Here is a 26,978-nt window from a genome sequence, read left to right as displayed (position 1 = left end):
AGTATGAATGCATGTGAATCTTAGATAGGAACCACTTGTCACAGTCTGGCGAGGGCAGACTGTATGAATTGAAAAAGGACCCAAAATGCAGACTCCAAGGAACAGGGAACAAAACTTGAATGTTAACAAAAAGCGAGCCGTTTAATATGGCTGAACCTCCAGCTGGCACAACAGGACCAGGCGAGGCAGGGCCAGACGCAGCAGAGGCCGGACCAGGCAAGGCTGAAGACTCTGACGAAGCTGGACCAGACGAGGCTGAAGACTCTGACAAAGCTGGACCAGGTGACGACGAGGCGGCCGCAGGTGGCGGCTGAACGGTCCCCTCGGACCCTCCAGCTGACGAGGCATGAGGCTGGACGGGCTCCTCGGGCCCTCCAGCTGACGAGGCAGGTTGCTTTTCAAGTTGCAGCAACACACAGTCTATAGTGGGTGAAATGAGTTCGTATGAGTTCTCAGACTGAGGTGTGGCAGAACCAGGTGAGGCGTCGTCCTCAGGCTGAGGCGTAGAAGCAGCAAGCAGTAGCGCAGCAGGTGGTGGTCCTGCAGGTGGCGGCACGGGAGCCGCAGGAGGTGGCGCTGCAGCCACAGGTGGTGAAGCAGAAGGTGGCCAGACGGGCTCCTCAGGCCCTCCAGCTGACGAAGCATGAGGCTGAATGGGCTCCTCGGGCCCTCCAGCTGACGAAGCATGAGGCTGGACGGGCTCCTCGGGCCCGCCAGCTGACGAAGCGTGAGGCTAGACGGGCTCCTCGGGCCCGCCAGCTGACGAGGCGTGAGGCTGGACGGGCTCCTCGGGCCCGCCAGCTGACGAGGCGTGAGGCTGGACGGGCTCCTCGGGCCCCCCAGCCGACGCGGCATGGTGCTGGACGGGCTCCTCGGGCCCTCCAGCAGACACAGGAAAAGGCTGCACAAACTCCAACTTAGCCCCTGGCTCCAACCTGGCCTGGATCTCGGTCCCACAGTAGCTTAGCTGAGCCTCATGGCTAGCACTTCCAGTGCAAACAGTCTTATAATTTGGCTTCTTGGAAGCAAAGTTCATAGCATGATCAATACACTGGGATGCTAGGTAATTGTGCAGAGGGATAAGATATTCCGTGGAAGACTTGGCTGGTGATTTTTCAGTCTTAGTCATTTCATAAACATGCCCATGAACCTTTAAGGCAGTGTTTGTTCCAATATTGTCCTTAGAAAAAACGCGTGGATTCAGAATACAATCATCCACCTCATGTTGCTGTGAGCCGTGGTGACGACCTGGACGCCGCCTCCTCCTGGAAGCCGTGGTCGTGGAGGCCAGCGCCGCTACGGCTGAGGTGAATGTAGCGCTGGAAGCAGCCACCGGTTGAGGTGAGGAAAACGCAGCACTTGTCTGCTGCAGTGGCGACATGGACATGGAGACAGGCGGGAGACTCAACACGCCAACTTTAGCTCCTATAGCTGGCATAGGGAGGGCTGCGTCACAGAGGGGCTGGAGTAATTCAGTCTGCATGCTGGGGGGCTGCTTTGGCAACACGGTGCGGATGAAGCCGTGCAAATCCTCCGACAATCCCTCCATGTAAGCCGGGTATGCAGACAGAATCCGGTACAGCTGAACTCTAACTGACTCCTTCTCACTCTCCTGTCTGCACGCAGAATAGATTTTCCACTGTCCATGGAGAATGGTCACACGAGTGCTGAACTCCCAAAAATCCTCAAAGATGTCTGCTGGGTCCATTCTGGTCAGGTCGTTCTGTCACAGTCTGGCGAGGGCAGACTGTATGAATTGAAAAAGGACCCAAAATGCAGACTCCAAGGAACAGGGAACAAAACTTGAATGTTAACAAAAAGCGAGCCGTTTAATATGGCTGGTAAAAAAGGTACAAACAAAGGGCAAGGCAAACTGAAGCAAAATTAACACAAACCTAAACTGGGAAATCTAAACAAACAATAAGAAAAACCTAGACAAGAAACTTGGAAGCATGGCATAGGAAACATGGCGTGGACAACAGACGACCTGACAATCACACACTGAAAACAGAGGACTTAAATACACAGGAGGTGATTAGGGGAAGTGGAGACACATGAGGAAACAGCTGGCACACATGAACATAATGACGTCACAGTGGGAGAGTAAAACTGAACATGATGAACACAGAACACCAGACCTCTTCACAATAAAACAGGAAACATAATGAGACATAGACATGACAACCCGAACTTGACAACGTAAGACACAGACATGAAACGCACGAAGAGCAGGGGAGATTTAACATGGTTGGAAACACGAGGGGAAAATAATAACTAGAAACACTTAGGCATAATAATACAAACTTGATAACATAAGACACGCAGCATGAAACACGAAGGGTGAGGGGAAGCTTAAATACAGGGGAAGAAAACACAAGGAGTCTAATAACCAAATGAACTTAGATAACCTAATGAACAAAATAAACTCAAACTTAAAACGCTGGGTCAAAAGACCCAGGACCATGACACCACTTAGAAACAGCGTACTTTGGACATACTTCAGTCATCCATGGGTGAATGTACAAGTAAAGTGCTTTGAGTGGTCAGAGTAGAAAAGCGCTAAATAAGAACCAGTCCATTTACTTTCCCGAGCAGCAGATATAAAAAGTGAATTTTCAGCCTGTTAATATAAAGACTGGTTCCATCTGTCTTCCTTCTCTCACCCCAACCAATCACAGCAGATGGCCCCGCCCCTCCCTGAGCCTGGTTCTGCCGGAGGTTTCTTCCTGTTAAAAGGGAGTTTTTCCTTCCCACTGTCGCCAAAGTGCTAGGGCTAGTGCTATGGTTGTTGGGCTTTTCTCTGTATGTAGGCTCTACCTTACAATATAAAGCACCTTGAGGCGACTGTTGTTGTGATTTGGCGCTGTATAAATAAAACTAAAATGGAATAATTCCTGTGGCCACAAACACAACAGGTGGTGAAAGATTATATAATATAATGCAATGTGATGTATATAATTTCAAATTAATTATAATATTTTATGAAGACATAGTTTGTTCATTGAGAAATTTGAATATTGTGGAAACTTGAAATGATTTGACATTAACATTGAAGGTAACTGAGGTAAAATTCTTAGTTGGGTTTTTTTGTTTGTGTGTTTGTTTTGAGTGGTCACATCTGCTGACCCTCTACCTACTTTGCTATGGAAGCTCAGAGACTTTGAATGGTTCCTCTACAGGAACTGTGCAAGCCCAAGGAGACTGTGTGCCCTGCTGAGCAGTCAGAGTCACCAGCAAATTTAGTGATGACACCTCAGATGTCTCTTTAGGGTTGACACATATACTAATTGGTGTTCTCATCTTACCCCACATACAACACATCACTCAACATGTGTGGTCTATGCATCCATTATTTTAACGACTATAGAAGCACAACCATGAAAGTCATTTCCCTTCATCATATTACTGCTCTTTAGGTCTTCTTGATGTTTCTTGTACTGAATTGCAAATCATATTGTACACTTAACCTTTTATTGAAATCAGCCAATAACACATCCCTCTGTCATATAAAATCTCATCAATATGGACAAAATAAATGACAAGATATGACCGACAGGATACCACATCCAAAGTGATCATGAGCCCATGTTATTAAAAGCTACTTCTGTCCACTTGTAAAAGCCATTAGCAGAGCTGTAATTGACTAGTGGACCAGGCGCTTGTTCCTGCAAATTATTTAAGCGCATTCCAAAGTACAAGTTCAATCAAAAATGTAATGGCATGTAAAGTGTTTATGTATGTAAATCCTTTTCCAGGCTATATATTTATGGTAATGACATGCTAGAGCAGCCTAGTAGCATAGGGAACTGAAGAGTGTGTAATTACACTAATGCTCCACTGACTAATAGGCCACAGGGGAGGTGGAGTCCGTAGGCTTGTGTTAGCTCACTTACTGATGCACAAATCCCACCAGCATAGAAGATAGACTCCTGTGAGTCTGTGTGTTCAGACTGAGGAGTCTTTAGCAGGGCTTCATTTGTACACAAGACTGGTTTGGGATTATGACAAGTTTGTTGGTTAAAAAAGAGATTCTGTCTTGAATAAAAGGGCTAAAATTAGCAATGACTGAATATAGAGTAGTCGCTAGAAAGTCTTTTTATAACATAAGAAAGTACATCGATGCATATGGTTGCCTGAGTAAAAAAAGAAAAAAAAAGTATCAACAGTGTGTCAAAATACTGCTGCTAATGATCTTCTATGTAACCTGTCAGAAACAAGGATGTAGGTGCTGTTATTTGGTTAGTGAGCATAAAATCTTGAGGCATGATGTTGATGAGTAGACTCACACACAGATATATTGAAAACACTGTAATATCTGACAATTATACCTACAATGTAGATTCAATCATTACATACAAAATGTGTAGCGAATGTGATATAATAGTAGCTTCTATATCACATTTACCTTCCACACTGGCATGCCTCCACTATACCTAATATATATGTCATACAAAAATAATAAAGCACAAGCTTTAAATGTACTTGAGACTTTTGAAGTATAAAGATAGCCTTCAAAACAGTACATACTATATTTTATGAATGTGAATGGAAACGTTGCAAACAGTAATGTGCATGCAGAGGCAATTCTCTACTGTGGCAACAAAACAAACCTATATAAATACATGAAAGGCCAGAAAAAAAAATAAAAGCTTTTTCTTGGAAACAGCAGGAAAAGAAACAATAACAAGAAATTCCACAGACAGACCCCGACCGCCAGCGTAGAGACAGATGCCACTGTTCCAGTCCTTCCAGAAATGCAAAGAATATCCAGGTAGCTCATATAGTGGTCAAAGTAATCTCTTAGTAAATGAACTGATGCTTTTATAGCACTTTTCTACTCTCCCAGAGCACTTGTCACGCTTTATACGACATGCCACACTCACACAAGCGCTTTCTTCTATGCTTTAAGGGCTTACTAGCTAACATTCACACACATTCATTTCTGAAGCATTCCGATGGATGCATCAAAGAGCAACTTGGGGTTAATGCCCTCTCCAAGGATCCCTGGCTCCCCCATGCAGACTGGGGGAGTCAGGGATCAAACCACCAACCTTCCAATCAGTAGATGACCTGCTCTACCTCCTGAGCTACAGCCATCCCATTAACTCATCTGAGGGCACTGCTGGGACATTAGTCATGATTCAGGTTGTTCTTTCAACATTACTTAGTGTCACTGATCATCACAGCTGTTACTTTAACAAACTGATAACTGATTTAGACTATATTCACAGACCCATCCATCTATTCGTTTCCACTTGTCCTTATCAGGGTCATGGGGGGGCTGAAGCCTACCCCAGCGGATAATATAGAATCACCAAATAGCCTAACCCCATTAACTGCATGTCTTTGGATTGTAGGAGGAAGGCAGAGTACCAGGAGAGAACCCACATAAACACAGGGAGGACATGTAAAAAGGCCTGGAGTCAAACTCAGGACCATTGCTGTGAGCAACAGTGCTAAACACTACACCACCATGGTGCCCTATATTGAGACATTTAAATTATATATTCAGCCCACTGAATTGTGTTAAATAAGTTACTTTATTCCAGCGTGTCTTGGGTCTGCCCTAGGGCCTCCTCCCAGTGGGACATGCCCGGAAAACCTCACCCAAGAGGAGCCCAGGAGGTATCCTTGTGAGATACCCGAACCACCTCAGCCTGCTCCTTATATTTTTTATTAAATCTAATAAAATTAATTTATTGGATTTGAAAATATATACCTCAAATATGAACCATGAATCATGTCTGAATATATTAACCCTTTATGTTGACTGTTTATCTTATTTATAAAATACATTTAAACTGGTATAATACCAAGTAATTTTAAGTTCCAGGTCTCAGAAAAACCCAAAATATTTGAAAATCTAAAAGGTATTTTTTAAATTATTTAAAATACATTCAGGTCATTAAATTTTAAATTAAGTGGTAATGATTCATCTCATAAATCTTTTCCTCTAAACAGTTAGAACTATAAGTATCGCTGTTGGTATCTGCAGTACTGGTCCTGTATTTACTTGCTATTGATACCAAAATACGTAGTGTCACTCAACACTATCAGCTTCAGCTGGATTAGTCAGCATACTGTTAAACTGAAATGACCACACCCCTAATTTTAAACCTTATGCTATCCAAAGAGTTTAGTTGAGCTTTAGATATACACCTCCAACACGATCCAACCACACTGACCTGGCAGCAGACGAACCCTCCAGTATATGCGCAGGCACAGCTCCTCCTTACGGAAACCACGCTGACATTTGCAGGTCAGTAGAGAGGGGTGTTTGGCTAGCAGGGCATCCCGCCTCTCCACGCACTCAGATGCCAACTGTTCTGCCTGCGGGGACACCGCTGCATCTTCTGCACATAGCTCCAAGCCTCGATACAATGCCTCGCACGTGGGTTCAACGGAGCACACACGATGAGCTTCAACACAGTCGATGGTGGGGGCAGGGAAGTTAAAGATGGATGCTGAGGATGGCAACACACCTAGGAAAGCAAAAAAGTTAACATCAGATACACTGCATTACTATGCCATGACAAGGTCTTAGAGAAAATACTTACAGCGTATACATATAGTGACTTGAATAGCCAGCAAACTATTGCAGCTAAGATAAGATAAGCTAAATGTTAGCTTTACTGTTTGCACTGTTATATGTTTACTCTTTTGTGGAGCACAATTTTTTCTGATAGAGAATAAAATGTTGAGTGGCGCACCACAGCTAATAAGCAACAGCACCTTCTTCTGGACTCAGTCACTGGCTTTCTGCACCCTCATAGGTTCATACTCTCAAGTTAGAACTGTATTTTCCGCACTATAAGGCGTATGCTTTCACTTTCATATTAGTGCATCAGTGCGCCTTATAATCCAGTGCGCCTTGTGTATGAATTCTGGTTGTGCTTACTGCAGTGTTGCCAACTCCTCAGTAAGGAAAATCGCTATTGGCTGTCCTAAAAGTCGCTAGAAGTCGCTAAATGACGTCATTTGCATAATTGGTCATGCTAATCTAATTGTAACCTATGTTGTTGGAGAGAGAAATAACATCGTGGAAGAGACATAAAGTGAGTAAAAAACGTCCTAAATGCATTTAGAATTTATTTAGAACTACAAATTAAATTTCTTTTAGCAATTATTGTTTTTTAATGTCACAATTCCAACCCTGCTCCTTATCTGGGCATGGACCGGTAAAAGTAACCCGAAATTGGCACTCTGGTGGAGTTACTTTGTGTGTGTGTGTTTATAAGTAGTTTTAAACCTCGTGATCCACAAAACAGCACAACAGTAAAAGAAGAACTGACTGCGTTACAGTCAGTGCGGGAGCAGCGGCTTCGCTCATGTGCGATTCATTTGCAGTTCGGACGCATAGGTGTGAACATCTTCTGCCCTGACAGCAGCTGGGGGTGGACTATCCTCCGCCCGTGAGCACTTTGGAACGGGCGAGGTACCCACGGCAGCACCCGCTGCTTGTTGAGAGTAAGAGCGATACCCGCTTTCACGTCAAAAGTCGTCATAAATAAGTCTCCAATAACACCAGAAAAAGTCGCCAGATTTGTCGCTAGTCGCTTTTTAGAAAAAAAGTCGCTAAGGGGGTCTGAAAACTCGCTAAATATAGCGACAAAGTCGCTAAGTTGGCAACACTGGCTTACTGACCTTGAACCAATTTTATGTGGTACACGGTGCTCAAAAATCTGTCAAAAATGTTTTAGTACGACTTTGGTAAGCTACAAAGCCGCATCGCTTCATGGATTGCTGGAGCATTACAGCTACTGTAGTCATGGGTCTTGCTGAGTAATCTGGGTCCTAAACTCTGTTCACCTCAGGTCTCAACATCAAACGAACACTGCAGCATCACTGAGAGTTAAAAACTGTCTAAATTCTTTCATCTTTAATAAAATGATCAGCGTTCCTGCTTTACCAGTTGTAACAATTAAGTTTAACATCCAGGCATCCATGAAGACAGAATTTATTAAATTTAACGGAGTTAGGAGTTAGCAAGAAGTTAGCTCGCTAGCTTCCACCTAAACATGATATAGCATGTTCTGACTGAGAGTTTTCCGAAAAATTCAAACGTACAGCTCTGCTATCACTTCCAACATAAATGACGACAGAAAACTAAACAGCATGACGTTTGTAGGGTTACTGAAGTTGGGCTAGCTGGTATAAAATGATGTCGACGTGATCACTAGCAATGCAGCTATGTTAGCATAACATCAACACAGTGAAGCTGGAGGATGAACGCCAGCTTTTTTCCACTCGATAAAAGTTAACGTGGGGGTTCCCGATGGTTAGGGACAAATGCAATTGTAACCCTAGTAACTGCATGTCTTTGGACTGTGGGAGGAAGCCAGAATACCAGAGATGCAGATAGCCACAGCAAGATGGCAGGGTCGAACTCAGAACCTTCTTACTGTTTGCACCATGCTGCCAGGTAGGAATATTTCAGTTTTGATTATTTCAATATTGAAAAGGCTGACCCTAGCCATCTTTATGCCACTCTCCTCCAAAGTTTTAGAACCCAGGAAACAAAGAAAATATGAATTACTATACAAAAATAAGTATAAAACCTATACACCGCAAAAACTGGAAGCAATTTGGTTATTTTAAGCTGATAGTTGGTCAGTTGTGGAAATTCCGGGTTCCAGTTGCCTAGTTAACCCTTTAACATATATGTTGTACATTAATTCTGCACTAGTATTGGTAGTGATAAAACTTTTACAAGTTTAGGACCGGTTGCCAGTCTGGGCTAAGACTCACACTTGCCAGCAATTTAAAATGACCAATTAACCTGACCACATGCATTTCGTTGGACTGTTGGAGGAAGACAGATGTGGTGAGGCGTGGTCGGCAGTGCCGTGTGGACGCACCTGCATGGCATCCGCAATCACGCCTGCAGTGTTAAAAACACGGGGAAGCATTGTGGAAGAATTGTGAAACTGCTATCAAATAAGCAGTTCTATATTAATATGTAACTTGACCTGTTAAGATGTTTTTGATTGAAATAGCTTTTGATTTCAGTAAATATGATCTTCTGATGCTGCAAATTCAACAAATGACCATTTTCAATTCTCTACAACCTATAAAATGTTTTGAAACTCTGTTGTGCGTAATAATTTGGAACAGTGCGTTTTACGATTTTTATTTGTGAAAAACACTGTTATCATTGGGAGGTTTGTTCAGTAACATTTGAATTATACTCTAATGGTTGATGACTCAAAAATTATGCTGACTGTCATTTGAATCGACTATTTAGGAAAATCAGAGGAAAATATCACTTACATAATAATTTGGAACTTGGTGTATGTTCCCTCTGTCACCATGTCAGCTATGTCATAGTGTTTCTGATGTCTCTGAGTCTGTGTCTGTGCGTACATGTCGTATTTCCTGTTTCACTTTGACAGTCTTGTGCGCTTGGTCAGTGTATCTAGTTTTGCCTTCCCTCATCTCATTATGTTTGATTTGTCCCAGCTGTGTTTCCTGCTGTTCCCCATGCTCCCGTGATCCTACCTGTGTATTTTAGTCCTCAGTCTTCCCCTGCTTGTTGCATCGTGCTATGTTTTCTCCTCTCATGTTCCTGAAAATATTCTTGCTCCTGGTCCTGGTTGGTTTCCTTCCTCAAGTTTCTTAGTCTCCAGGTTCCAGTGCCCAGTTTAGTTTCTAGTTTTTGGTTTGTTTTTTATATTAATGTTGTTGCAACGTTTGAGGCTTTTATTTCTGAGTTGACTGCTTTTCTGGGTGCTCCACGTGGGTAAAGAAAATTCTGCATAATAATTTTGGCTTTGGAATGCAGTCTAAAAGTGAACTAGCACAAATTCTGTCTGCTGTGCTTTAACATCTAAGACAAACCACACCACAGTCAAACTGAAAGCGTGCTGAGAAGAATTCTCTGTGTGGTTGTTTGGTCTGCATTTGTGTAATAGGCATGATGCCAGTTGTCATGGACTAAGCACACAGTGACAATGTCACTCATCTGACTTTTAATAACTAAAGAATAGATTTTTCTGTCATTGCAACATTCCACCCCCTCTTTTGTTTTCTTACCTACTTGAAGAAGTGTACAATAAATGTAGGTAGGAATGGATGCTCTCCAAAGTCAGTCTTTCCTTTATGTATTATTTTCAAATTGCTCTTAAATTCTGTTGAATCCAAAGTTTTTCCAGAAAGAAATTGTTGCTTTCTGAAGTAAGATTGCTTCAATTTGCAATAGCAAAAAAAAAAAACTAAACAAAAACAAAAACCTTGATGATCCACTGCTAAAATCCAATAACTGACACACGGGAAGTGCGACCCTCTGCCATCCTATAATGATGGCAGAAATGTCATATGGGGAGGTGGACGAGGTAATGCAGAGATAGAAAAAGGGAGAGATGGCAGTGCAGAGAGCAAAGGATGTAGAAGATTGTGAGCGAGCATACCAGTGTGAACCTTGATGGGTTGGACACGTGCACAGCATGAAGCACAATCAGCAGCACCACAGGCACACGCGCATGCATGGGAGAACACAATATTGTATAACCACAGGGGAGGGTTTACAACACACACACTCATGCACACATACCTTTGAGTAAGAATATTGTGGTTGGGACAGCATAAACAGCCGTAATGAGAGACTTATCACATACACAGTACTTTTTTCAGTAATTAGTAATCTAACACATTACTATCTAATTCTAATTACTTTCTATCGTTACAATGCCGTTACCGTTACTAACAAGAAAATGCGATGCAGATGCGTTACTATTTTTCAACACACATACGATTGAAGCTGTCTTCAGCTTACTGGGAGCCAGAGGGCAAAACAATTGCACAAGTGCTGCTGATTGGCTGAGGAAGAAATAAGTAATCATGGCAAACCAATCGCATGACCAATTTAAAGTGACATAGCAAAAATGACTACGGGAAGAAACTGCGTTGTCTAAAGAAAGCCCTCAAAAGCAAAAACAAAAGCCAATAAACCCTTTCCTATTGGTGGAAAAATGTACCGTGTTGACCAATCAAAAAAAAAACGACATGGCAACATGGCATTGGTTGTTCAGGAAGATTTTTTTTTTTATTCTTTTGTTGAGGGAAGTTTTAGGAAGGGTGGCAGCAAGAGACAGAGCGAGAGAGGGAGGGAGTTTTGAGATGTGAGAGATTTGTGACGTTTAGCGTGTTTGGAGTGTGTAGTTAATGTTTTGTCTTGTGTAGTTAGTGTGTAGTGTTGTGGATAGTTTTGTGTTGTGTGTCAGAACAATGAGGTAACTGCTGCAATCGCTGCCAAAAAGCCACCATAAGCAGACAGCAGTGTAAACGGATAAACATTTTTTAAAGTAACGCAATAGTTACTTTTCGTAGTAATTAGTAACTTGTATAATATTGTAACTTAGTTACTAACTCAATTACTTGAAGAAGTAGCTAGTAACTATAACTAATTACTTGCTCAACACTGACAACTTTTAAGACCTGCTGACTCAGTGGAGGTTAAACACTGTCTGACGGGGGGCGTTTACTGTATTTACAACTTAGAAAATCAGTTTGGCTCAGATTAAAGTTAAGTCTCATAACTGCTGTTAGACGTTTAAACTGAACCATTTGCTGTTCTTTATTATTTGGTGTTCATATGTGTTGGATTTTTTTTTAACGGAATTGAATTTTGAATCAAAACTAGCATTAACAATCTTTTTTATACAAGGAGGAAAGAGAAGTGTTGGGATTTATGTTTATCTATAAAACTAATGTCTCATAAATAGAATAACATATTTGTGTTTTATTTTTTACTGCACACAGTGAATTGTAGAGAGTTTGGAAGTAGACTGCTACCCTAATAGTAACAGACACCAGACCCCTCACAGGAACGGAGCCTCGATCATAAAGCTTCTCTTACAGAATGCAAGCTCCGTCTTTACACTGGACGACAAGAGATGGTTGCCATGGTAATGGAGACGCTTAGAAAGCTGCAGAAGAGGAAACCTGAGCCGACATCACACCTAAGGCCACTCTAAACTGTTCTGACCAATCATATTAATACCACGTTTTTGTGACATGCAATAAAAGAGTGTTTACTTCCTGGGTGCGACAGCCTTTTGTCTCTGAGCCAGAGAGAGAAGGTCCATGGTGCCATGTAAAACTAATTTGAAATTCCAACTGTTTGGATAATAAATTGTGAAAACTTATAACTGGAGCATATTTGCCTTCTCTCTCATAAAAAGCCCTACAGAAGGTGCGTTTCCACTGGGAGGAGCAGCGTCTGAACCAGCATGCTCCAGCCTGTCCAGAAATGATTACATCATCTGGTTCTTAATATTTATTCAACTGTATTCTAAGCACAAGCTGACTGTTAGAATTTTCAGAGTTCACAAAAATAAAAATAAAAAACAACCATCCATCTTCTTCCGCTCATCCGGGGCATGGTCACGGGGGCAGCAGCCTAAGCAGAGAAGCCCAGACCTCCCTCTCCCCAGCCATCTCCTCCAGCTTGTCCAGAGGAACACCGAGGCGTTCCCAGACACGCCGAGAAATATAATCTCTCCAACGTGTCCTGGGTCTGCCCCGAGGCCTCCTCCCGGTGGGACACACCTTACACGCCCAGGACCACATCAACTGGCTCCTTTCGATGTGGAGGAGCAGCGGCTCTACCCTGAGCCCATGGCTAAACTTCTCACTCCCCCCCGCTCCCTACTCCCATCACTCGTCAACAAGAGATACTTAAATTATTCCACTTGGGGCAAGAACTCGTCCCTGGCCCAGAGTAGGTACTCCACCCTTTTCCAGCTAAGGACCATGGCCTCAGATTGGAAGGGGCTGATTCTCATACTACCGCTTCCCACTTGGCTGCGAACCGTTCCAGAGCGAGCTGGAGGCCAATTATTTAACAAGGCTTGTTAGAAACTATGAAACACATCGTGCAGACTTCTGGATGTTAGAAGACAACTAATAATTCTCATGAATAAGACTAAAGGCAGAAAGTCGGCCTTTATTTATGAACATGTTAATAGCAATGTTGATAGCACCCCGAGATTTATATTATATTATCCATTCATTCGCGTCCGCTTATCCTTTTCAGGGTCGCGGGGGGCGCTGGAGCCTATCTCAGCTGTCATGGGGCGAGAGGCGGGGTACACCCTGGACAGGTCGCCAGTCTGTCGCAGGGCCAACACACAGGGACAGACAACCATTCACACTCACATTCACTCGCACATTCACACCTAGTGACAATTTGGATTATCCAATTAACCTATCCCCACTAAGTGCATGTCTTTGGACGGTGGGAGGAAGCCGGAGTACCCGGAGGGAACCCACACGAACACGGGGAGAACATGCAAACTCCACACAGAAAGGCCCCGGCCTGATGGTGGAATTGAACTCAGGACCTTCTTGCTGTGCGGCAACAGTGCTAACCACCGTGCCACCCTATTATATTATCTTTCTATTATATTTTATTTATATTATATCTGTACATATATTTATTCTTATAATTCTTGAATTCCTATTCTTATATTTTGCTTTGTTTCTTCGTTCATCAGCTGTGCAGCTAGTCTTACAGCAGGGTCCTGCTGAAAAACTGCAAAACACATGGAAACATGTTGATGATGGAAATAGCAGGTCTGCCTCAAGTCTTTGTGTTTCCCTAATGAGCATCAGTAATTAATCACAGACACAACTTTATTCCTTTTTCATGTTGGCTGAAAACTGTTTTACATATATGCTCTTATAACAGGACGCAGACACTTTAATTGCTGAGTCTATGCTTGAAGTTTGTTTGTATACCTGATCTTTACTCTCAAACCTTTAAACTGCAGCGGAGAGAATAAAAAACTGTCGGAGCAGGTTTGATCATTTTGATTAAAAATCGGCTGGAAACTCCACATTTTCACTCACTCTTTTATTTAAAGCATGTGTTAAGAGATTATATGATGGGGGAATCTTTTATATGAGCTGCATGTGAAGCCCTTTGTACTGAAGAGCAAACGGTCACATTGTCACAGGAAGATGCGTGCATTAATTTGGTTATTTATTAAATATATACAGTAAATGTTGTTCTGGTTGATTCTAATCGGCTGCTGAGTCTCTTACGCCAGCGTAAGGTTGCAGGGTCAGACAGGGTAGGGGCCACACAGGTTTATAACCTCAACCTCCTCGAGCGTGGAGAGAGGCTGAAACCACTTCTCTGGTGAGCCTGGTGAAGGAGAGACATTAGTTGGGGCATTCCCGCCTCCCTCCATTGTGATGACCATCTCACACAGGCACAGAGAGCGGATGTTGCTGCATTGCAACAGCGCTTTCCAGACGTTCCCCCCTCCTGCTTGGCTGTACGACTCTCATCGAGCACCATTTTGAAACGCAGCTTGGAGTGACGGTGCGTTCATGACCCGACAGGCTTCCTGAACATAAAAGGCAAATTGTTCAGAGGGAATTGGCTGAAATGCAGAAGATAGGTAGCCCCATAGTTCTTGTGGTGAAGAAAGATGGGTCTATACGGTTCTGTGTGGACTATCGCAAAATAAATAAAGTGTCACATTTTGTTGCTTACCCCATGCCCCGGGTCGAAGAACTCCTGGACCGGTTGGGCATGGCCCAGTTTTTCACAACGCTGGATTTAACCAAGGGCTACTGGCAGAGTCCCTTATCTGCAGAACCCAAGGAAAAAACAGCCTTCTCCACGGTTTGTACCAATCTGTCACACTTGCGTTCAGCTCGTTCAGAGCCCCAGCCGAGTGCTGCAGCCACACAATGCATTGCTGCCCCCTACTTGGACGATGTTATCATCCATAATGACACCTGGGTGGAGGGTAAATGAAGTTGGTGTTCGCCCTCTGAGAGGTGAAAGTCAGCGGAGGTTATGCAAGTTATGGTGGCACCCACGCTTTATCGGCTGCACCTGAGCCCGACTGCTTGCTTGCTATGATACTGGGCTGGGCAGACATCTCCAAAATCTGGATGGGCTGGATGGGCCTGGGCCCCCTTTCCCTGGCGGGTCGCGGAGTATGGGGGTGCCTACTGGGGTCAGCGGGGGAGCTGGCCCCAGGGAGGGGTCACTTGCCCCTCCCTTCCTTCCCTCCCCATCTCCAGTTGCCTCCCTCTTCCCGCTCCACCACAACCACCCACACATGCAGGACCTTGGAGTAGGGTTATGTCACCAGGGTGAAGAGGAGGCTACCCCCCCCCCCCCCGTCCCCTTCTGGCTGCCTGTGCCTCAATTTTATCCCACAACTTAGACATTCACATCACTCACACTCTCATTACACATACATATAGGATCTTGGGGGTGGGCACGATGCACGGAATCCAAATTACCATCAGGGTGTACACCTCACCCCCAGCGTCGTTGCCCACCTCTCAATGTTAAATACACGTAGACATTGAGGGCTAGCAGGAGGGACCATGCCCTTACCTGCTGCTCTCTGGCAGGTAGCTCCATGCCCTCCTGGGTTTTAAATGCACCTTAGAACACACATGCATCAACATTACAATGAGCGGGTGGAGGGAGGTTTGGAGTCTTCTCTCACCCCCATTCTCTGCGACCTGCTGGAGCGGGGGGGCTAGGAGGAGAAGTTGGCCGTCCGACTGCGGTCTGGAGTGTGGGGCCTCCCTGCTGCTGCGGAGTCGGGGCGGTCTGCCTCTCCCCACCGCAGGGAAAAGGGTAACACCACCTGGGTCTGGGTGCAGTTCCCCCCCTCCAGGGGCAAGGGTACCTAGACCCGGTTTGTAGAGTACGCTTGGGGAGTGTGATCGTGTGTACAACGTCTCTTTATGTCTGTCTCCACGTTGGTTGAGTGTAGAGTAAGTGCATATGAGAGCATGAGGGTGGGAATGGATGTTTGTATCTGTGTGTGCCTGTATGTCTGTGTCTATATGTCAGGTTGGGTGTCAGGCGCCACCTCTCTGGGGACATCTCAGGCCCTCCAAGGTTTGGAGGCCTATCTCCCCCTACCACCACTTCCCCTGCCAGTGGCGGACTCCCTCAGACATCGGTGCGTTGGTGGTTCTTTGTGTCCGGGGATGGGCGTCCAGGTACACACCGGCTCACTCCTTGGCGGCCGCTTATCGGGGCCTGGAGCCTGGGGCTCGCTCGGGCCACTTCGGAGGTGGGGTGCCCCCAGCCTCTCGGCCTGGGGCTTGGTCACTCAGGCACGGCTGGCTGCCGGCGGAGATCACGGGCGCGTCACTGCAACTCCCCTGGCTTCTGCTCCGCGGCTGCTGAGTGAGCCCTCATCTGGGACTCTCCTCAGCTCTTTCCGGGACAGTGGCGCAGCTGCCCCTCTGTTGGTCTTCCTTGGTCTCTTGTGTTCTGGGGGCCTCTGGATGTCTGGAGTTTTGATCTCCTCCATACCTGCTTCATGCCCTGGAGGACGGGGCTGTGGCCCCCCACACCCTCTAGCAGATCATTACATGAAGGAACCTTTTAAAAAACAAAAAACAAGTGCGTCCATGCTCACAGGTGTACACACGGGTGCTCACACCCACAAACTACACCCTTTTTGGCTCCTACCTCAAAGCACACTGTGTTCTGTTGATCTTATGTGCTGCACAATAATGTTTAACATTTAGTATTTACTGTCATATTCCCATATATCATTGTGATGTTGTTTATTCTATTACTCTTGTTCTCTTCTGCTTGTTTTCTTTTTTCTTTCTCAGCAGGTGATCCAGGTGATTGATATATGCATTTTTTTTCTGCCCGTTCTGTTGGTTTTTGTCTTTTGCCCTTCTCCCCCGTCCCTCTTCTCAGCTGTTTCTCTTTCCCTCTTTCTTTCTCCCCTTCTTTCCCCCAGTCAAGTCTGTCCCGTATTCAGTAAGTGAAAATAAAATAAACAATAAAAGGTGAATCAAATGGACCATTACGGCAAGGCTGGGATGGTCAGTTTGGTAAAGTAAATCCGTTGGGCATCTTTCTTTGCCTTTAGACAACAATTCTGATGGCAAAAGAGCCAAACGGGACAGGCAAAAAAAAAAAAAAGAAAAAAAAAAAGACATCTCCAAAATCATCAAAGCACTTTTGCAAATAGGCTTTATTTTAAAAACCAAACACATATTTGAAGATTCAACCACTCCATTAAGTGCATTTAGTGACACACAAACAGGGTATATTTCGAACTACAGCTTAGTTAGTTTCAACATTTCTATTGTTGGTGCTGAGAAATACCCAATGAAAGAATGGCCATCAGGCCAAAGCAATGGTTTTGACTCGATCATCGCTAGCCCTGCTCCCTGGCTTTGATGACTGAGACTGACAAATAAAATTAATTCATGAACACAGCCCCGAGGCCAGGAGTGCCAAAATGAATTAAATAAAAGGTCATTAAATAACTAGCTAAATGTGTCAATAAGTAATTTATTAAATAAATAATTAATTTATTAAATGTGTCATTATTTAAATAAAACAGGAAATAAATAATTTTATAAATGTTTTAAATAAAATGAGTGGGCATTTAAATATTGATATATTTCTTTAATTAATTCCAATTTTAATTAATTAATGAAACATTAAATGAATTATTTAACTCTTTAAAGCCAGTCGGAGCGGGCACGCTCCGTTTTGCGTAACTATTTTTAAGTCCCCGTAGAACCGGAACCACTTAAGCAATAATTTTTTTTTGCATATGAAACCGGAGGAGTCGTACTTACATCTTGTGCCATCAGCTTGCCCTAGGTCACAGTTTCCTTCCACATAAAACTTTGCAAAAATATCGCGCTTGCAGCAACAAAAACATAATATTCCAGAAACACGCTTTGCCGATCCGATCAGCTGTTCAAAACACGTCCTACGTTGGAATAGACGTCAGCGCGAACTATCGCATAGCCGTTATTTTCCTGGCCAAAACAGGAAGTGAATGAAACTAAATCCCATGAAGTTCTCTATCAGTGTTATTGAGTTAATAACACTTAGGCCACATGCAGTTTTTAGGCATGTAAATATTGACTGAAAGTTGGTGCCTCTGTGCACTACGTACCTCAGCATCTGCTGATCCTTTTCTGTAATATTAGGTTAGCTACCGCTTTGTGCTGACTAATTGTCATTCCCACTTGATCCACATTGTTATAATACCACTAACAATTGATTGGGGAATATTTAGTAGTGAGGAAAGGCATTGTTGCACAGATGGTATCCTATCGGCACCATGCTGAAATTCACTGAGCTCCTTAATAATAATAAAACTACTACTAATAATAATAATAACTTTATTTATAAAGCGCCTTCAAACAAAGTGCTGTACAACTATTTGAACCTAAAGAGATAAATAAAATAAAAGTGATACATAGCAATACAAGTAAAAAACACAATACAATTTAAAAATGGTAAAAATTTAAAAACTAAGAGCCATAGAATTAAGACATGTAGGATGGGGTGAACAACTGTGTCTTCAACTTAGTTTTAAAAACCTCCGCAGAGCATGCCTGCCTAATATCTTGAGGGAGGTTGTTCCACAGACACAAAAAGAAAAAGCACGCTCTCCATTTGTCTTTTTTTCTGACCTAGGAACCTTTAGAAGGCCAGAGTCCTGAGATCGTAGAGCACGGGATGGAACATAAAGGTGTAAAAGGTTGGAGAGGTATGAAGGTGCCGTTTAAAGCCTTGTAGGTGAGCAGCAGGACCTTAAAATCTGCTTGAACCTGACAAGGTAGCCAATGAAGAGATCTCAGTGCATGGGTATTGTGCTCAAATTTTCTAGTTCTTGTTAAAATGCAAGTAGCTGCATTTTGCACCATCTGTGAAACCCATTCTTTCACAAATGTTTGTAAGAGCAGTCTGCATGCCTAGGTTGTTGATTTTATACACCTGTGTTCATGGATATGATTTGAACACCTAGATTCAATAATGTAAGTGAATGTGAATAATTACTTTTGGCAACATGGTATAGACGAGGTCAAGCAGGACACTTTTCTTACAATTCCAAAGAGTCCAAAGAGTCGTGCTGACAAATTTCTCTCTTAGCAGCAGCTTTCTCTGTATCATGTAGACCAGATGCAATTATATCCAGCCTGTGAGATAATTTCATGCGTCAGTTATTAATGGCCCCTCCAGTATGTGGGACATCAATCTTTAGCCCTGCTGAGAATTCATGCAGGCAGAGGTGGGACTATGTTTTGATGGGCCCACTATGTGGTCAATCACATTAAAATACAGACTGGGCTCACACTGTTATGTGAAAGAATGAAGGGGACAGATGTTCCAAAGACAGCAAATGTAGTGGTGCAGGTCAGGTGTGCAGAGAGGCGGGGAGTCGGTGGTCTTCTAAAGTCTTTGTGGGGCCCTCGCTATAACACGCTTCACTTTTCTTCACTTTTCTTCACTTTTCTTTTTTGCATGCTTTTTTTTGTTTGTTTATAGCCCATTGTGTTCTGCATCCTGATTGGCTGTAGACCATTGTCAATCAATCTCGTGCCGTGTTTCCTGTTTAGTACCGAATGCGTTCATCTTGTCAAATTTACATAAATCTTCAATCGCTAGCAGTGTGACTCTGAAGTGCTGCACTGTATGTTTGTAAGATTCCTCCAACAAACACAACAATGTCGACGAAACCTTTTGCACTGTCAAAGGCACCTGTGGTTGCACCCAAAAGGCAGAGGAAGATGATAACCACCGCACAAAAAGTTGGACTTCTGGACAGGCTAAAGTAAGGTAGAAGTTAGCGTATTTTTCAGATTATAAGGCGCATTAAGTGAAACAAAACAGTCAGATAAGTCAAACTTTACTCAACTCATTCTTCTTGCTTCTTTTACTTCTGTACCATTGATTCTGGACCCGAAAACAGGGTTTGACCGTTGGTTTCATTCTATAATACTGGACTTCTACGAAGGTTTGAAGTTTGAGGGTGTTTAAACAAGAGAGAAAAGTGTGAAAATGTTCATGCCTGTCTGACAAAAGTGTGTAAAGTGTGTAGTGATGGGGTTTTACAGCCTTAAAACATCTATAATGACTGTAAAAAATAAAGTTGGCTACTTCGCCGATTAATTTTAGAACGTAACTCCTGCGATAAATGAGGGACCACTGTACATACAAAGTGTCTTTGATTGGCAGAGATGCAGAAATGTCTGTATGTAGCACAGAGCCATGGCTCAGTGTCTAAATGCATTTCACAGGCTTGAATATGCGCTTGAAGCCATTTATAATTCTTAACTCAACACAAACAAGCACAAGCAGAAATTTTAGAGAGAGTCATTGACCCACTATTGATCATGTGCTTCATCACACGAGCCAAGATGTGAAAAAGGACGTGAGTCCTTATCTGCACTGTTTTCAGGTAAAACGATTGCGAGACCTTGCCTCACTGTATCATCTGTCCAAAATGTAAACATTAGTATCCTCGAAAGAGTGACCTTTATCTTTAGAAGCATCTTTAGATACAGCTGAGGCCTGTGGTACTCATTACATTTACATGCTATTTTGATAGACTATCAGCAAGTAAAACAATTATGATATGAATGGAGGATGGGAAAGAAGAAAATAATTTGGAAAGCATCTGATTGTCTTAATTTTTCAGCATGACAATGATCCCAAACCCACTGCCAATGCAGGTCAAATAAAATACCTGCAGAAAAAAAACATAGTGGGGTATTACCAGTGATCGACTGGTCTCCCTGAGCCGCGGTCGACACATTATTGAACCAGAATGGAATTATCCTGACAGACAATAGAACAAAAGGCAGCCAACATCCAAAGAAGAGCTGTGGCGTGTTCTCGAAGAAGACGAGAGAACTATTCCTGAAGCATTCTTAAAGGAATTAAAAGAAAGCTTGCATTAGAGAGTTTAGGTTGTGCTAAACAATAAAGTTTCTCGTGTCTAATATTGACTTTTAAGTTTGTTAGAATTGTATCTAATTTAATTTAATAAATGGCTGCCCCATTGACTATTTTCCTAACAAAATATTAAAAAATTATAAGAGGCTCAGACTTTTGCACAGCAATATATTCCTTTGGTACCACTCAGAGTCCTAACGAAGAATTGCAGCTGCTTGCCTTATAATTTATTAGCAGGAACTCTGCAGCAGGTTTCAGTATATAAGTTTTAATAAGTTTTAGTTCTCTCCAAATTTGATTTGCTTAACCATTTTGACTTTTTCAAATTAAATTCCAACCTTGTGATATATCACAGTTCTTTTTCAAGTCATCCTTAAAGTGTTAATTCAACTTTCAAGGTTTCCAGCTTTTCTAGAGCTTCCAAAAAACCAAGTGAAGCATTGTCCCCAAAGTTGGGAATATGCTATTTCAGTTAAATTATTTTTCTCTTGTTTCAATCAGGTCTGCTGAAAAAAAATGAAAATATGGTGTTTTGACCAGGAGGAAGCCCTGAGGCAAACCCAGGACATGCTGGAGAAATGATCTCTCTCAGCTGTCCTGGGAACGCCTTGGTGTTCCTCCTGGAAAGGCTGGAGGAGGTGACCGGGGAGAGGGAGGTCCGGGCTTCTCTGCTTAGGCTGCTGCCCCCGTGACCAGGCCCCGGATGAATGGAAGACGATGGATGGATGAAAGTTGGCATAATCTTCCATTATGGTCCACTTTAATAAAATACTGCAACCAATAAAGACCTAAAAATATATCCTTATATTGATGCATCCCATGACTTTGGCAAAATGATACCAATCAAAACTCTCTATTAGCCTTTCAAACAATAATCAGTTCTCCCTCATGCATAACGAAAAGGCCCAGTCATAGCTGATGGAAGATGGAAAGGAGCAAAGAAAGACTGTTTTCAGCTTGTGATAAGAGAACATCTAAGAATCGCTGCGTGGACTTTGGCTCCCTGTTCTGTGCTTCCTTAGTAACAGCTTAAGCTGAAGACCAATAACTGTAGTCTGACCGTTTAAGAAAGCAAAAACTTTACCATATTTGTAAAATTAGTTCTGCAGCACGAGAGTGGGTCAACATATCTATCGTATCTGTGGGAGAAAGAGTAGTTTGCAGAAAATCAACAAAATGAGCTGAGCTCTAGTTCTCCTTTGGTTCCTCTCACCATCCCAACTCTATCCTCATTTTAAATGAACCAGAATTAGTCTTACAGAACTCAATATGTCACCTGAAAGATCACATTTTAAAGAGACTTGGAGAGACTGAATAACCAACCCTATACATTCTCATTTCCCTTCACTCCTTGTTTATGAATAACTTAACAGGGGAGCTGTAATTAGTGTAATTATGACCTGAGCACAAAATAATGGATAATGTGTGAATGGTTGCAAAGTTCGCAGACAGTGATGAATGCCTTTTTCTTTCCATTCTGCAAAGGAAGTCCCACTGTGTCGCTACTGATCCCAGTTTGTGTTTCATAAAAGCATGAATGTTGATGGACTGTGGTTTTCACAAGAAAAAAAGCAGGAAAGGGGTGAGTCACTCGCGGCCAATGAAACGACTGCTGGGGAGGTTGTGATAGCAAGCTTTAAGTGAGTAATACTCCGCTAAACCTATATTAAACCTATACTGTGAATGAGCGACAGGATGTCAGTCACACTGAATTGAAACTAAAAACTCATGCTGACAACGATCACCATTCCTTAGAGAATCAAGAGGCAGCAAGAGACGAAAAGAAAGTCGAGAGTAAAATAACAGATGAAAAATAGGGAAAAACTCTTGAATTCCTGTGAAAAAAACACCAGTTGTTCCTCAACTATGTAAATGTGCTTAAAAATGAAATACAAGCTCGTTTCTGTTGCCGTTAATTTTGTACAATCATAATTTAATAAACTGCTGAAATATGAATGCGCTGTCACAGATCAAATTTGAAATCAACCAAAGCTTTATTCACAATGAAGACAGCAGTGACTGATTATTATCCAATGGGAGTTTACTAATTAATAAGAATATTCTTTTTAGTAGTAATAGTATCAGTTAAATCAACTAACATAGAGTTTTTCAAAACTGACCAGTCAAAGTAAAAAAAACACTAAACTGCATACTGCATCCAGTAGAATAGAATAGATTCATCTTTAACCAACTGATTCAATTTATAGCTCTTTTTCACTCATGCTTACAGGGTCAGCTCGGCTCACATACAAAGGACGTCGTGGGACTTTAGACCACAATGCTATAATGATAATATAATAATAATATAATAACAATACTACTTAAAATAATATTGTAATGAAAACTGAAATAGAAAACGTTGAGTCGTGTTGAGTTAAGCCAGGTTGCATTGCATCAGAATCAGAATCAGAATCAGAATCAGAATACTTTATTGATCCCTGGGGGAAATTATTTTTTGTTACAGTGCTCCATTTTAAACCAACATTAAGACAAGACAGACAATACACTAACTAAGAATAGTACAATATATACATATATATACATACATACATACATAAGTCACTCATAAATAAATAGTTGGAAAAGAAAATCAAGCCTGGTAGGTAGTAGTGGGCAAGGGCTATTATTCTGTCATTAAAACAAATCAACTGAAAATGAATCCTGGCCAGGTCTCTCTTGTTAATGACATTTAAATCTCAATGAAACTTTTCACCTGGATGAAGGACAATAAAGGAAGTATGACTATATGAGACTAGAATAGGAGACATTCCTCTTCCAAAAGTCCAGCAACTGGTCTCCTCAGTTTGTAGATGTTTAAGGAGAATTGTTAGATGGGGATGCTACAGTGGAAAGATGGGCCCTTTCCTAACTTTTCTGAGACATTTTGGTGCCATCAAATGCAAAACCAGTTAATATTTTTTCTAAACTTTTCTTACAATTCTGAAACATTTTTCTCACTTTAAACATGTGATGTGTTTTCCAGGTCCTACTGTGACTAAAATATGGGTTTATGAGATTTACATATCAATGCACTCAGTTTTGAGTTACATGTTAAACCGAGTTTATTGGAATGTGTAGGTACTGTATTTGCCAGAAAACAAACCCTTTGTGTCTGTCCGAAGGGTGTTTGAGATTTCTTGTATTGGCAGATCCAGGATCAATTGTATACTTTCTACTTAACACTGATTTGTTTTTCCTCGAAATTGGACTTTTATGTATGTTTGTTTTATGTATGAGGTGCTGCAGCAGTTGGCTGAGCATGTTTGTGTGATGTTTGGCAGATTTTTATTCCAGACGCCTTTCCTGAAACAGCTGCCCAAGAGATTTGTGGCATCACTCACCACGGCGAGCGTTGTGGTGCTGGGTCTGTGACCCAGTGTTTCTGCATAACAAAAGTAATATGATGACAGGCTTTATGTAAACTATTTTACATAAAGCACATAACTGTAGCTGCCTCCACCAGTGTGTGAATGTGAGAGTGAATGAATAGTGGCATTGTAAAGCGCTTTGGGTGCCTTGAAAAGCGCTATATAAATCCAATCCATTATTATTATTATTATTTTGTAATTTGACAGTTTTAAGTCTTGTATTATAACCTTCTTTTTCCTATTTTAACTGCTCCCTTGATGAGATCACCACAACATATCATCTTAGTCCATCTCACACTATCATTATTACACCGACACTCTCCTTCACTACACTTCCTATTTTCCTTCTGCCCGGCTGCTCCACCTACCTTGCCCTATACATCCACTATTCTCCTCTGTACAGATACAGCCATTTAAAATAGCTGCCTCTTCGCTGACAGGACCATGGTGGATGTGTGACGGATTCTTGGCTGATGCGTGATAGTGATAATATCACCTTGTGAAGTGGACGATGAAACCATTTAGAAAACCAGTGGTAATGTCTTGTGTATTGACCATGTAACTTAGTATTTTATAAAGTAATTGATACGTTACATTATGACTTCAAAAGATTCTGTGTATAATTCACATTTTGTGGATATGAATTAAACATTGCTGTTGCAACATTACTGTTGCTTTTGTATTGTGTTACAGGTGCGTAAACATTACAAATGGGTCATTTTGGCCCGTTGGTTGGTAACTTTTAGACAACACAATGCAAGAGGATTTCGTAAACAGAGCCTTTGTGTGTTTTGTATGACTTACACACACACAGGTACTTAAAATTCCCCTCTCGCCCCTGCAGGCGGTCTACTCTTCAAGCCCAGGTCCTCTACCAGAGGTCTGGGTCCTCCCACTCGACTTGCTTGGAGCTCACTGCACCAAGTGTTCCAATTAGCACTAGGACCACTGTTACCTTCACCCTCCACATCTTCTCGAGCTCTTCTCTCAACCCTTGGTACTTCTCCAGCTTCTCCTGTTAGTTTTTCCTGATGTTGCTACATCTACATCTATCACTACAGCCATCTTCCTCTTCTTGTCGACCACTACTATGTCCGGTTGGTTAGCCATCATCAGTTTATCTGTCTGTACTTAGAAGTGCCACAGGATCTTAGCTCCATCATACTTAGCCACCCTAGGGGGATTTTCCCATTTTTACATTGGACATCTAGGCCATACTCGGCACAGATATTCCTGTATATTATGCTGGAATTGGTTATGGCGTTCCATGTATGCCCTGCCTGGTAGCATCTTGCACCCTGCTTTTATGTGCTGGAGTGTCAGGGGGCATCTTTACACAGCCTGCAACTTGTAGCTGTCCTCAATATCTGCAATGTTGCCTTCTGGTATTGTGAGCACCTCAGTTCTGACTACCTTCCCTTCCTTTGCTAGCATCCGACTACATTTCTCCAGTCCGAATGACATTCCAATGTCAATTGCGCCATTCGTAGTCAGTATACATAGCTAATCCTGTCAGTAATGTCACTGAGAGTGTTCAGGGATATGCTGAACATCAGTGAGGACAGAACATCTCCTTGGTAGATCCCACACTTGATGGTGACTTGTGCTACTGGCTTGAAGTTGGCCTCTAGTATTGTTCACCACATCTTCATTTAATTCCTGATGAAGGCTCTTAGGGTCCTGTTGATCTTGTACACTTCTAGGCATTCCAGGATCCAGGTGTGGGGCATTGAGTCATAGGCCTTCCTGTAGTCAATCCACAGATTGGTCTTGCAGTCTCGGGCGACTGCTCTGTCTGCCAGCTGCTGGTGTTAAACTCCTCTGGTATTCCTGGCAATTCCTTTCTGTACCACGCTCATGTATTGAGTCATGTGCCTGTTCTTCTTAGCTGCTACGATGCCTGACAAGAGCTTCCATGTGGTACTGAGGCAGGTTATACCTTTTGGGGATCCTTGGGACTCAGGACTGTCCAGCCTTCAGTTATCCATTCCAGGTGTGTCTCATCCATTACCAGCTGGTTCATTTGTGCTGCCAGACACTCACAGAGTGCAGTCAGCTTCTTCAGCCAGTTGGTGTGAATCATGTCAGAGCCTGATGCTGTCCAACTCTTCAATGCTGGAGACCCTTTCTCGGATCTTTGCCACTGTGATGTTCACTGGATCCTGTTCAGGGAGGTTGGTGTGGTCTACTCTTAGATCCACTAACCACTGAGCATTGTCGTTATAGGTCGGGTCCTTCTCACATATGCTCTTCCAGTATTGCTCCATTTCAAGCCTTGGTGGTGCTGTTCTCATATTGTTCCCCTGCCACTGAGAGCACAGCTTGGATAGCTCAGTGGAGCAGGGCTGGTTTATGCTCTTGCCTTCTATCTATGTCTATCTATGTTTCCATGTTTGAAAACTGAGCAGTTGCCTGAGAGTGATTTATAATACTCAAGCTGGGAAATCAGACAAGGACTAAAATGTAAGAACTTTCAGTGTTTGTTTTCACCTTCAGTCAAACCATCCTAGTGTATGTGTCTGTACATGTGCACATATGTTCCACACAAGCCCCTCCATCCCCCGCCCCTCTCCTAGCCTTGGCTTTGAAGCCCACTACACACACCATCCTCTCGCTCAGCATGATGGCAGACAGCAGATCAGATAATTCTGTTGAGTTTGTGCGTTGGGGAGTCTGTGAAGATGTCACTACATAGGGTGGAGTTTCTGTTCCTGTAATTCCTGTAGTTGCTCCATTTAATATGCTCAAATAGAGTAGAAAACCGCTAAATAAGAACCAGTCCATTTACCATTTAAATGGACGTGTACTAACTGTCTCTCACTGTCCTGCAAGTGAGTCCATCATTCTATTGGTTCATGACAGCAGGAAGAGAGAATAAAAGAAACAATGTGGAAGAGAGC

At 42.7% G+C, this 26,978-nt stretch overlaps 1 protein-coding gene across 2 annotated transcripts in view; it reads right to left on the bottom strand.

Annotated features, from left to right (window-relative positions):
• The window catches only part of gfra3 (GDNF family receptor alpha 3), a 79,698-nt gene that overhangs the window by 38,546 nt on the left and 14,174 nt on the right, over positions 1-26,978 (bottom strand). For both annotated transcript variants that reach the window (XM_082552897.1, XM_082552898.1), the window contains exon 2: positions 6,186-6,482. In XM_082552897.1, coding sequence (XP_082409023.1) covers positions 6,186-6,482 — 297 coding nt within the window. The remainder of the gene's footprint in view (positions 1-6,185; positions 6,483-26,978) is intronic.

Source organism: Aulonocara stuartgranti (assembly GCF_965226115.1).
Source record: "Aulonocara stuartgranti genome assembly, chromosome: 2".
Taxonomy (NCBI): domain Eukaryota; kingdom Metazoa; phylum Chordata; class Actinopteri; order Cichliformes; family Cichlidae; genus Aulonocara; species Aulonocara stuartgranti.
This window is presented reverse-complemented; position numbering and strand designations above follow the sequence as displayed.